General features: G+C 56.3%; 1 protein-coding gene across 1 annotated transcript; it reads right to left on the bottom strand.

The window, feature by feature from the left end:
• Nucleotides 1–363: 363 nt before the first annotated feature.
• Nucleotides 364–6,653, bottom strand: VRTN (vertebrae development associated). Its single transcript, XM_064459987.1, has 2 exons — nt 6,475–6,653; nt 364–2,981 (listed from the first exon to the last, which is right to left on the bottom strand). Exon 2 carries the CDS (start codon nt 2,978–2,980, stop codon nt 953–955), a length of 2,028 nt encoding a protein of 675 aa, XP_064316057.1. The 5' UTR covers nt 2,981; nt 6,475–6,653; the 3' UTR covers nt 364–952.
• Nucleotides 6,654–11,529: the final 4,876 nt, after the last annotated feature.

The raw sequence follows: 11,529 nt of genomic DNA, 5'->3' as shown, positions 1-11,529 counted from the left end.
AGCACCAGGAGTGGAAGAGTCTTTATTGCTTTGGTTTCTTTAAGTGAGGTATTTTTGCATTGTGAGCATCCAGGCTTGCTGCAAAGAGACACCTGTATTGTATTCAGCTTGCAGCATGGCACAGGGGACACTAGGCACACAAAGTTCAGTCTCTCTGCCTTCTCCCAGGCACCACAGAAGAGAGACCCTAGGGAAGTAAGGCACCTGCCAGCTGTGAGAGAGTAAAGGATTGTGTGAAAGGTTATTGCTACAAGACCAGAAAGGTCAGGGACAGCTTCTCCAGAGCCTGCAAAGGACACTGGCTTCTAATTTAGCATTCCCAGCAGACAGACTACAGTGGGGGCACAAACAAATCCCCTCCCTCTACGGAAAAATCAGGGCAGCCAGAGGCAGGTATTAAAAGCCAGAAAGCCAAGGTGGCATCAGTGCTGACCCCAAGTGAAGCTTTTATTCCACTTAGCTAGGAAGAACCCAGATCAAAGATGCTCCTCCTGTAAAGCTGAGCACTCCCCAAGCCCCTCCTCACCTGCAGCTAAACCAGCACTGCTCTGCTCACCAAGGAGACACTGGGCACCTCCACATTACTCATTCAAGCAAGTGCCTGGGGCAGAGAGCCCTTCACATCCTCTGTCTCAAGAGGCCTGGCAGCATCCTGTGATGCTTGCACAGTACTGCCTCCCTTGCCTACCCTTCAAGCACAAAGAGAGGACAACCCCCTTGCCCCCTCCTTTGGGGCAGCTCAGTGCCTTCTCCTTCCACTCCTCCCATCTCTTAGAATGGGCACTGCGAGGATGCTCCCAAACCTGATTGAACCACACAGAAAAGAAAGCCAGAGACTAGGAACAAAAAACCAAACTGAAACAAAAGTTAGAGCAGGGCCCGGGCACACCACCAGAGAGCCAAAGGGCACATCAGCAGAGGAGCTGCGGCCAAGCCAGCTGGCAACCAGCACTCAGGCATCCACAAGTGTCAGCCCATCGTGCAGGGCACGTTTCCACATGTAATAGGTAGAACGGGCTGTGAGTGGGAAGCGGGCACTGAACTCCTTGTAGGTGGGGAAGGTCTTCGACTCAAAGCGCTGCTGGAGGAACAGCTTGGCCTGTGCCTTGAACTGGGCAGTGGCAATCACATCCATCACGAACATCCGGTTGTTGGCTCTCTCCGACACGGCATACCCTGAAACAGTGGTGTTGTACGGCACGGTTGGCACTGACTTGTCTAGGTGCTTGGTGGCTACCTCCACGCAGCACTGGGGCTTAAGGCCTGGCTCTGCTCTTGGAGGCACCAGGGAAGCCACCCGGTTCAGTGGCCGGCCAGAGCCGGTCCAGGGCAGGCGATGCTGCCCATGGGCCCAGCCACTGCCCTTCCAAAACCAGTAGGCTGTGGAGGAGAGAGACGGGTAGCGCAGGCGGTACTTGCAGAATGGCAGCCGCCATTGCTGGACCTGCCTCCTGGCCACATCTCGCAGCTGCTTTCTCCAGCACAGAGAGGGCTTGAGCTGCAGGAGACTCCTGGGCGCTGGCCGGTCTCCATTCAGCCTCTTCCTAACCGGCACGCTGCTTGGCTTCAGCTGCAGGAATGGCTTTCCTGTCGCTAGAGGTTTCTGGTTATCCAAGTGAGTCTGGGGGGGTTTGAAGTTGGGGTTCTCCTTGATTGCTTTTCTTCGCCAGTTGTAGTAAGTGGACCTGGAGATGCCAGGGAAGCTGCGCTTGAAGCACCTGTAAGGCACCAGAGTGTTCATGGAAATGCATTTTTCCAGGTAGGATTTGGCTCCTTGCATGAAGATTCCTGCTTGGATGGGGTCTAGGGAAGGACTTGGGGTTCTAAAGCTCACCCCTGAATTTGCTGGCTCATCCACATTGGCCTTTTTTGGGACATCCCTGCAAAGCTCCTGCAACCTGTGGGCCTCAGCCAGAGCAGAGGCATCACCATTGACCATGCTCTGCATCTCATGCTTCCAGGCATAGTATGTGGATCGGGAAATTTCTGGAAACATTTGTCGGAAGTGCTGGAGGGGGATTATATTGCCCTCCTGAAAGCAGGACTGGAGGAAGTGTTTAGCTGCAAACCTGGCAGCTGCTTTCTGCCGGTGTTCACGAGACTGGCGCTTCCAGCGGTAGAAGGTGCTCTTGGTAATGCTGTACCGGTCACGCAGGTTGGAGTAGGTCAGCTGGGGGTCACTGTTCAGCAGCTCAAGGGTCTTCATGGGCTGGACGGGAGGCTCTGGCGAAGGCATTGTGGGTTCTAGCTCCTCCAGGCCAACCACAGCCACAAAGTACTGTGCTTTGAAGACTTGCCGAGAAAGCTGCTGCCCTGACCACATGATGTGGAGTGTGGAGGTTCGTGGGCCACACTTCCGGGGCCGGATGAGCCGGTTGAAATAGGGCCGGATCTTCAAGTTGCTCATGGGGTAGATGGAGTAGATGTTACACTGCAGTACTGAGGCAAGAGCATAGACATGCCACATATTGGCAAAGGTGCCAGGAAAACAGGTAGCTTTGATATCAGCATCAAAGATGGCCTCCAGGATAGCCATGGGGAGGCTGGTCATCTCTGGGGTCTCCTCAGTGCAGAGGGAGTAGCGGGCAGCCTGCAGCATCACCTTGGAGTCGATCATACCATTCAAGTAGTATTGCTTGTGCAGCAGCATCTCCACCACCGTACGCACCTGCAGCTCCAGGCTGAGGCTGGGGTTGCCCCAGAGCAGCACACTGGCAGCCTCAAAGAGGCGGTTCCCCTCACCTTTGCAAACCAGAGGCAGCATGTTACTTGGGGCGTCCTCAGGATAGAGACTCCTGGCTACCCGGTCAACCTCCAGCTCCTCTTGGAACTGCCTCCCACAATAGCCAGGCAGGGAGAAAGATGACAAGGTCCTCTCTGCCTCCAGCGCGGCACTGGTGAGGCCCTCCAGACCAAAGCATTCGGTGGCTTCCTGCAGCTCCTGCAGCACAGACTGCACCAGCTGGTGCCGCTGGATCATCCTAAAGGATGGCAAAAAGAATGAAGATGGAGATGAAGTCAGTGCATGCTCCAGACTGCCAGGGGACCTGGCCTCCAGGTCCAGCCCTTCCCCAAAGGGCAGAACAGGGGAAGAGGGTAAAGGAAAGGCCACTGGTCACCCCTCCACTTGCACTCCCAAGGACAAAGGAAGAAGTCTGGGTCCCTACAGGCAGAGCTGGGACAGGGATACAGGCTCAGCTTGCTCTCCAGTGACTTCCTGTGGGCAGCACACATAGCCTCCAGAAACACTTGTCTAAGTGAAACTAAAGAGTGACTATATCCATTGGAGTGGTAAGCTGGGTCACCTCCTACCCCTGCACACTTGGCTTTGCACCTAGTCTCATCCCTACACTTGTTTCTCCCACCAGTAGCTCCATCCCTTTTGTTTTAGCACCCCACTTCCAGCACCCAGAGAGAAGAAAGCCTCAAAGGTGAAACATTTGTGATCTCTGCAGGAAGAGACCTGTGATGGACTAATGCTGCGTGGGGGTGTGGAGGGACCTGGCTCAAGGTGTTCAAGCCCAAAAGAAGAAGGGGCAAGGACCTTGCCTCCTCCCTCAGAGCAGGGCACCAGAGTTGCACCACCCATTGCATGCACTGAAAGCTGCTGTCATAGAACCTGGGATGGGAGGAAGAGCCAAAGCCAGCCCAAGCCACAGTTACTACTGCCTGAGCTGACACTAGGTGTCACTTGCTGCTCAGCAGACACACACCACCGGCCAGGGAAAAGCTGCAAAAAGAGGGCTTCTGCTAGACCAGCTACTAGGCAGGAGGCAACCCAAAAGTGCAGACAGCATGAGCACTGGGTGGGTAGTTCAGAGGCTGTATGGAGCACTCTTCCCTGCCTGAGCCCATCCCAATCCTGTCCTCCCTCCCTCCGCATGCCAGTTCCCACTCTGGCAATCCAGAGGGTCAAACCTGCATTCCCCTCTTCATCAGCTTTTTGACACCTATGTGGCTTTGCTCCTGCCACTCCAGGAGCTTTCATGACAACTCCATGGTCCTTACCCCATGATCCAGCTCCATCAGTGCAACTCTCTTAGGCACCGTTTCCCCACCAGCCAGCCCAGGTCCAACTCTTGAGACAGTTTTCCCAGGGACCACAACATTTCACTCAAACAGGGAACGCAGTCTCCTCCATTTTCTCACCCTAAGGCTCATTCACACACCACCCCCAACATGCAGGGCATCACTATGTAGTCTACTTGATTCACTTTGCAGCCAGAGACCCACCTTCTCACACTTCACAAGTATCACGACACACTCATGGGTCCACAGTGAGACAGCAGAGCCAGGTAGGAAAAGCAGCAGCTCTGCAGTAAAGCAGGTGTCCTGCCTGACCTCTCCTAATCCTCAGCCCTGCACACTGCTGCAGTTATTATTGCTGTAGCATCTACAGCCCCTGGCCATGCCCAAACAGCAAATGGAATGAGGTGCCACAAAATCACATGGCTGCATCCTGGCTACTTTATCACAGGGATCCTCCAAGCTGCTGCTACCCCTTGCCTTTAATCAGCTAGTCTGCTGGCCCTTCTCCTGCTCCAAGCTCCTCCAGTCTCCTGCACGTCCGAGGCCAGGGCCCTCTTACAGCTGTTCCCACAGCTGCGGGTCATCAGGTATCAGAGACAATGCAAGAGAACACACACAGCTGTGAAGCCAGGGAGATAAACTTGTCCTAAAATCCTGGTCTGAGCAAGTATGGGGTTGTCACTTTAGGTCAGATCTGTACTTTTGTTCTCCTGGAGGTTCATAGAAAGTTATTCTGTAGAGCAGTGTTTTGCCTAACCCTGTGGTGAACAATGTGTGCTAGAGGAGCTGAAGCAGAGGTGTTCCTTGTGAGAGCCACAGGGCTGGCAGAACTCAAGTTCTTCTCCATGGCCTGCCAAACCCTTTCAGTGTTTGCCACCTCCCCCTAGAGCAGCCACTGCTGCCTCCCCTTTCAGCCCCTGCAGTCCAGCTGAGCACTTGCCTGCCAGCAGAGCCAGGAAAGGCAAGACAAGCTTTTCCCCTGGAGGGGGGTGAGAAGCTAACACAGGCTAGGGAGCAATAGCAACAACCCTGGTCTTTATGGCCTGGTGGGCATTTCCCACCCCCTTATAGCTTGGGGGGGAGGAGGGAGGTAAAGGGAGAGCTGCAGGCAAAGGACTTAATCCTTTTCTTCAGCGATAACCCCACAGCCTCAATGTCACTGTCTGCTCCTGCTGCCCGGAGCAGTGGGAAAGCAATCCTAAGGCAAAACCCACAGCTGAAGAAGCACAGGACAGGGTGGAGAGGAGCCAGGTAAGCCAAAACAGCTAAACTGGGGGCTTGGGTTCATCACTGATTAAAACTCAGCAGCTCTCAATGCAGAGGACCTGCTGCAAAGGGAACATTTTTCCCCACACACTCATGGCAAAGCCAGCTGAACACGACAGACAAGTGCTCCCTAAACCACCTCAGCACCAGGAGGTAACCAAGGGAGCTTTTTGCCCCTGATAAAGGAGGCTTTACCTAACCTGGCTGCTTTTGCATTGTAACAGATAAGCAAACACTTGCAGATCACGTTCCCTCACCTAAACTGATGGGCTGGTGGCATCCAGTAGTGCAAGTTCCCCCAGCCAGCCCCAAAAACACTCTCACCAGCAGGAATCCAGGAGACCTCAGCCCTCGCCACCCTGGTTTCCTTGGGACTGCCAGTGCCTTGCAGGAGCAGGCGTGTCCATACACCCCAGCCCAGCTGCATTAGGCAGCTCACATGCCAGCCTCAGCTTCAGGCTCAGGCCACCCCAGCAGTAAGGGCTCTCATTTGAGAGGAGATTTGAACCACCATAACCACACAACAGAAGCTGTAGTTTCCAGGAGCTGTCTAGGCTAGAAAAATAACCACACAAGAAATGCACGGGGGTTTCCTGTGGGTGGGCAGCACTGGCAGCCCAGGCAGAGGGAGCAGCCCGCTCTGCCTGCAAACACCCGCACCTCCACCAAAGCCCAGAAACGGGCCAATGTTCACCTGGAGAGAGAAAAGCCACGGACCCGCCTTAACCTAGGCCAAAGCACTCTGGCTAAGCCTGGTTTCAGCCATCTCTCAGGCAGGGGCACCGACCGCTCGAGTGCAAGCGGCGCCTGACAGCCGCCTCCAGCCCCGTCCACCCGTGAGAGCGCACCCGCCGCAGCCTCCCCGGCCGCTCCCACCGCTCCCGAAGGCGGCGGAGGCGACTCCGTGCAGCTGCCCCCGGGACGGGGACAGCCCTACGCCCCGGGTGGGAGCACGGGCGGCCGCTCCCCTCGCCCGGGAGACAAAGGGAGCAACAGCCCCGGGGCGGGGAAGAGGTGGCCGGTGCCCGGGCAGCCACCGAGCAGGGACCGAGGGCAGGGTGGGACGGGGCGCCTGCCCTCCGGGGGAGGGTGCCCGCCGCGGCAGGGCAGCCCACGGGGTCAGGGTTAGGGAGGGACAGCGGGCAGCCGCGGCCCCGACGGCCCCGGCTCCGCACTCACCTGGCTCCACGGGTCGCGCCCCGCCCGGCCCCTCGGCCGCCCCGCACCTTTAAGGGCGGCGGCAGGAAGCGGCGCGGACCCGCCGCCGCCGCCGCCCCGGTGCCAGCCCCGCAGTGACCCTCGGGAGCGGGCGGCAGCGTGCGGCGCCGGGCCGGGCCGAGCCGAGCCGGGCCGGGCCGCCCCTCCCCGCCTGCCCCCTCCCTCCCCTCCCCCGCCAGGAAGCGGGCCATCCCCGCGGCCCCGGCCCAGATGAAAGCGGAGCGGGCCGGGGGTCACTTCCAAAGCTAAAGTGATAATGGCCATTGTCCCGCCGCCGCCGCCGCGCTTAAAGGGCCCGCTGCCTCCCGCCGCTCTGCCCCGCTGCGCCCCGGTGCTCCCCGGCACCCTGCCGCCCCACAGCATCCTCCTGCCCTCTGCCCCGCCCGGGGCTGCAGCCACACGATGGGCGACAGACCCCACCGGGGCTGCGGGGTGGGAGCTGGGTGCCAGCATGGGGCACCCTCGAGTCCCACAGGGTACAGACAGGCCCCCAGTGGGTGTCACTGCAGCCATGGGACCGTGGGGTTGGCACAGCCCACGTGCATGTCTGTTCCCTCTTCCCACTCGCTCCTGCCGTGGCCACGGTCTTTCCTCTAGGCTGCCAGCTACGAGATAGCTGCCCTTTCCTCTCCCCTCCCTAAGTGGTGCCCCTGGGAAGGGAATGCTGGTGGGACCCCCGGGGTTGTAGGGCTGACGAAGGGCAGCTGTGCTGCTCCCTTCAAAACCTTCTTGTTTGTCTGCAGGAGGCACCAAAATGATGGCAGCCTTTTTGCTGCCCTTGGCTCTGGGTAGCCTCCTGGATGGGCTTGTGTCCCCCTGCCCATGCCTGGGCCTTTGGTGAAGCAGCCTTCCTTCCGCTATCTCTGCCCCGCTGCCTCCCCAGCCTAATCTCAAGAAGGTCCCCTTCCTTAACTCCCGCTCGCACAATGCATTCATCCTATCCCTCAGGCATCACGTGAGGCTGTGCAAACAGCCTGTGCGCCAGGCACCTCACTCCAGCATCGCTGAGCTGCCAACGTCAGCTCCAGCCCATGTCTTCTTCACAAGCCCAGAACCCATAGAGCTTCCTCCAGGACCTGACTCATTCCAAGCTACACCACCCCAAAATGGGTCCTTGAGGAGCCTATTGCTCTTGGGTGTGAGGGCTGGGAGCGCTTTAATGGCAGGGGGGCACAGCTTGGAAAACAGGGAAGAGTTGGGCTCTTCACCAGCTTGTCTTGGTGCTTCATGTCCCCTGGTTTGTGTAGCTCTGGTTGCAGGCAGCATCTAGTTTCTACTCCCCAGCCTACCCTCGGGGAACCTGGGCCACACCACAACCCCCTCACACAGTGAGGGACATGAAATAAGTCCTGATGTCAGACATGGCAAGGGCTTCCTTCCCTGCATGCCACCATCTGCAGGGAACCTCATGGTGGCCACTCATTTCTGCTTCAGCATTTGATAATGAGAGGGGAGAACCCACATATGGGATTCTTTTGCAATTTGGGCAGAAAACTAAACATGGACCTTTCAAACAGAGGAAATGTGCTCAGCTCCCTCTCTTGCTGCCCTCCCTTCCATGGTAGTCTGGGAGCAAGCACTGCAGCACACAAGGCATACCTTCGCTGCCCTGCATCCTACCGCCCCCAGAAGCATATACCCCAAGAGCATTTTTTCCTACTTCTCTTGTCTCACCTCTGAGCCCAGGAGTATGGGGGAGGCTGGGTGCAGAGAGTTTGACAGGAGGAACGGGCTCCCTGGAAGCTGACTGTGAGTCGTCCCAGCCTCAGCTAGGAACCACCACCCCAGCTCACACTGGACCTCGGCCATCAATGCTCACAGGGGTCACTCTCACTGGACACAGAAAAGTTACAGCACAAGGAAGAGAGACCTAAACCACCCCTTGGTGAGCTTTTTCCCCCCTCGGGCAATCATCATATCTCCCAAGCCAGCTCCACTCTCACTATCAACCTGGCCAGTTCTGGATCTTTTCCCTAGCAGGCTGGTGTTCATCTCCACAGCTGCTGAGCTCCCCTTCTCATCCTTCATCCTTTTAACTTCCTTGGTTGCAAATGCAAAGCAGTGCTCACAGGGCAGTGAGACACTGGCAAATGCCAGAGTCAGCAGGGTCAGTGATTAACATAGGAGCTGGAAAACACACAAAGAGACAGCCTGGGCAGTTCTGTTATGCAGATGACTGCACACACTGGCTTCCAGCATATAAACAAGTAGTTAGCATTTTTCTGTTCCTTGGAGGAGTTCGGTGGGGGACCAGTGTGCTCCCTGGTTTGGTGCAGCATGCTTCAGCATGACAGTAGGCCGTGGAGACCTTTGCAGTTTAGCTCTGGCTGCCAGAAGCTTTTCTGCCTGTTGTGTTTTTACCTGCCTGCTGCAGCATCTCCTCTCAGACAAGTCCCAGAGCAAAGGTGCAGAGGTGTCCAGCTGCACATGGGTCTCCAGGCACTATGTTTCCATCCACACTGGAAGGCAGGTTTTACTGCTCCAAGTCTGGGCATGGAGTCTTTTCCCAGGCCAAGAGCAACCTCCATGTTCAGTAGATAAAATTGTCATTGGTAGGGGACCTCCAGGTGTGGAGGGAGTCAGAGCATCCTGCCCACTGCAGCACTGTCCATGGCTGCAGAGGAGACCGTTCAGGTAGGATGGGATATGGCAGAAACAGCTGGGACAGCCAAATGCCATTCAGGCCAAGTCAGACTGGGGACCGGTTGCCAAAACCACCTCTGGAATTGGAACAGGTTGACCTAAATGGGCTAAATAGACATGTCCATACCCTCAAAGCCATTGCCAGTGCCCTGGCTTCTGTTTTTTCCACCTTTCTCCCTCCAGGGAACTGCAGAGTCAGAATCTTCCTTCTGAGAAGTTGGGGGAGCTGGAACTGCTGAGACGCTGACAGGACTGAAAGCATGGGGGGTTCCAGGAGGGTCCTAAGTCTGGTCTATTGGCTGGGTTTCTCCCCTGTGACCGGCATTGCTCCATGAGGAGAAAGCGATGAGCAGAGCTTGCAGCCTGAGATGGCAACAGAAATAGGGTTGTTGTGGCTGCAGTCTGCCCACCAGTTTTAGTGGGAAGGAAGGTCAAGTGCTTCTGGTGTAAATATGCCCAACAGGGCCCTGGTAAACATGGAGTGCACCCCAATCTTTGTAGTATCTTGCTCAAACTGAATGACAGAAGTCCTGTTTTGGGGTTCATGTTGTCTGGTACTTCTTATTCCCAGCCCTGAAACCATCTCTGAACCCACTGCCTCGTGCCTGAGCTGGAGCCCTTAAAGGGATGCTCAGATAGACAGACTGCTGGGTTCTACAGAGAGGTCCTGTGAGGCACCCTCATGTCTGTGCATGCCCCAGGATGATGCTGGGCACCAGCAGACAGACGACTTTGTTCAGTTCTGCTCACATCACACCAAGAAGGAGAGAGGCAAACTACAGGGGGTTTTCAGCTAGGAGCAATGGAGCTGGAGTGATTGAATTACAGGACACGACGCAAGGAGCAAAATCTATTTAGTGGTGCAGAAGTGAGAACTGATGGGCAGGGACAGCCATGTGCATCAACCTCAGCGAGCAAGAGCAGTTAACAGGGGTGACTTCAGCTGTGCAACTGAGGACAGAAGGATGGCACAGAGGGAAGAAGAATGTGGCCTGAACTTTAGGACAGCTTGGCAGCAAGGCCCAGCCAGTAGTTTCATCACTCCCCAAGGAGCACAGGGAGCTGGCCTGGGGGCTAGGTCCCACCTTAGATGGGATGATGTTCAGGACTGACCAGTCTAATGCACCAGGAATGCACAGAAGAGCCAGGTCTGCCTGTTCCCTGCCCTGGGATAGCAAAGCCCTGACAGTAGGTCCCATCTCTAATTCTCCTCTGCTTGGCACAGGGCTGTTCTCCCTTCTGGCTTCTGTCCAGCTGGGCTCCCTCTTCCTTCCTGCTCCATGAGATGGGAAGGAAGGTTTGAACTTGGTGCCAGTACTGTGCCCTTGCTCCCCAAGGCTTCCCAAGACTCCCCAAGGCTCCCAGGCACACGGGAAGGAATTAAGAGTGAAGCACCAAGCGCAGTACCACAGCTCCGGGTGAGGACCAGGAGTCTTGGTCACATCCTGGGGTCCTGGCCATAGGTGGGAGGGGTGGGGGAGAGCTGGGAACTGCAAGAGATTCAAAGTCAAGATCAAAGCGTTTCACTCTGAAGCCCTAACACTCTCCTTTCCTCCCACTTGCACATAAAAGCACTCTGCCCTCAGCAGGCTCTCTGCTGGGGAGGGTGGGTGGAGGAGGGGGTTGCTTTCCCCCTCACTTTTCCTGTGTTACTAATAACTCTTCCCAGAGGTGAAATGGTGAAAATTCTTCCACCCCTCCTCCCACATGCCTGCTTCTTGCCCAGATCCAAAGGGCCTGAAGCCATTTCAATGACTAGTGAGTTCATGGCAGACCTGGCCTGCTTTGGGGTGTTACCAGCTGCTGCCGGCACAGGGGAGATGCAGGGAGCAAGGCCTTTGAAGTGTACAGTAGAAAGACACTGTTTAGAGGCAAAGCATGAGGAGGGAGGATTGAAAAGAAAGCAGAGCAGTTTGGCCCACAGGAGGGGGAAAGGCTAATTAAGGCACAGAGCGTGGAGGAGGAAAAGGCAGAATCATTAAGATATCACAGCAGGAGCCTGTGGTGGGCCTCCCTGGAGGTTTAAGCCATGCCAAGCCTGGCTTCTGCTGTTCACTCCCCCTCGGCTCTCCATTCCCACCCTCTGCTTTGGGGTGGCACAGGAGTGTGGGGGACCATGTCAGTCAGTTCAGGTTGCTGATCCAGCTGAAAATGAGTTGGTTTAGTTCATGCCCTAATACAGACAGAGCTGAAACTCAGTCTCCATTACCCCTTCCTTGCTAATGATCAGAGAGAGGGCTAAAGCTTGTAGGTGATCCCAAACTGAAGAAGCTGCAAGCTCGAGTGAGGACAGGCATATATGAAGCAGCTGGAGACCAGAAACATGGGCAGGAAACGGCAGATTCAATTTTGGAAGGCCCAGGAAGGTGATAC

Source organism: Phalacrocorax carbo, chromosome 9 (assembly GCF_963921805.1).
Source record: "Phalacrocorax carbo chromosome 9, bPhaCar2.1, whole genome shotgun sequence".
In the NCBI taxonomy this organism is placed as follows: domain Eukaryota; kingdom Metazoa; phylum Chordata; class Aves; order Suliformes; family Phalacrocoracidae; genus Phalacrocorax; species Phalacrocorax carbo.
Note: the sequence above shows the minus strand (reverse complement) of the source record. Positions and strands in the feature narration are given on the sequence as shown.

Excerpts from the sequence above, each read along its gene's own strand:
- VRTN (XM_064459987.1), bottom strand. The coding sequence starts at position 2,980 with ATGATCCAGCGGCACCAGCTGGTGCAGTCTGTGCTGCAGGAGCTGCAG.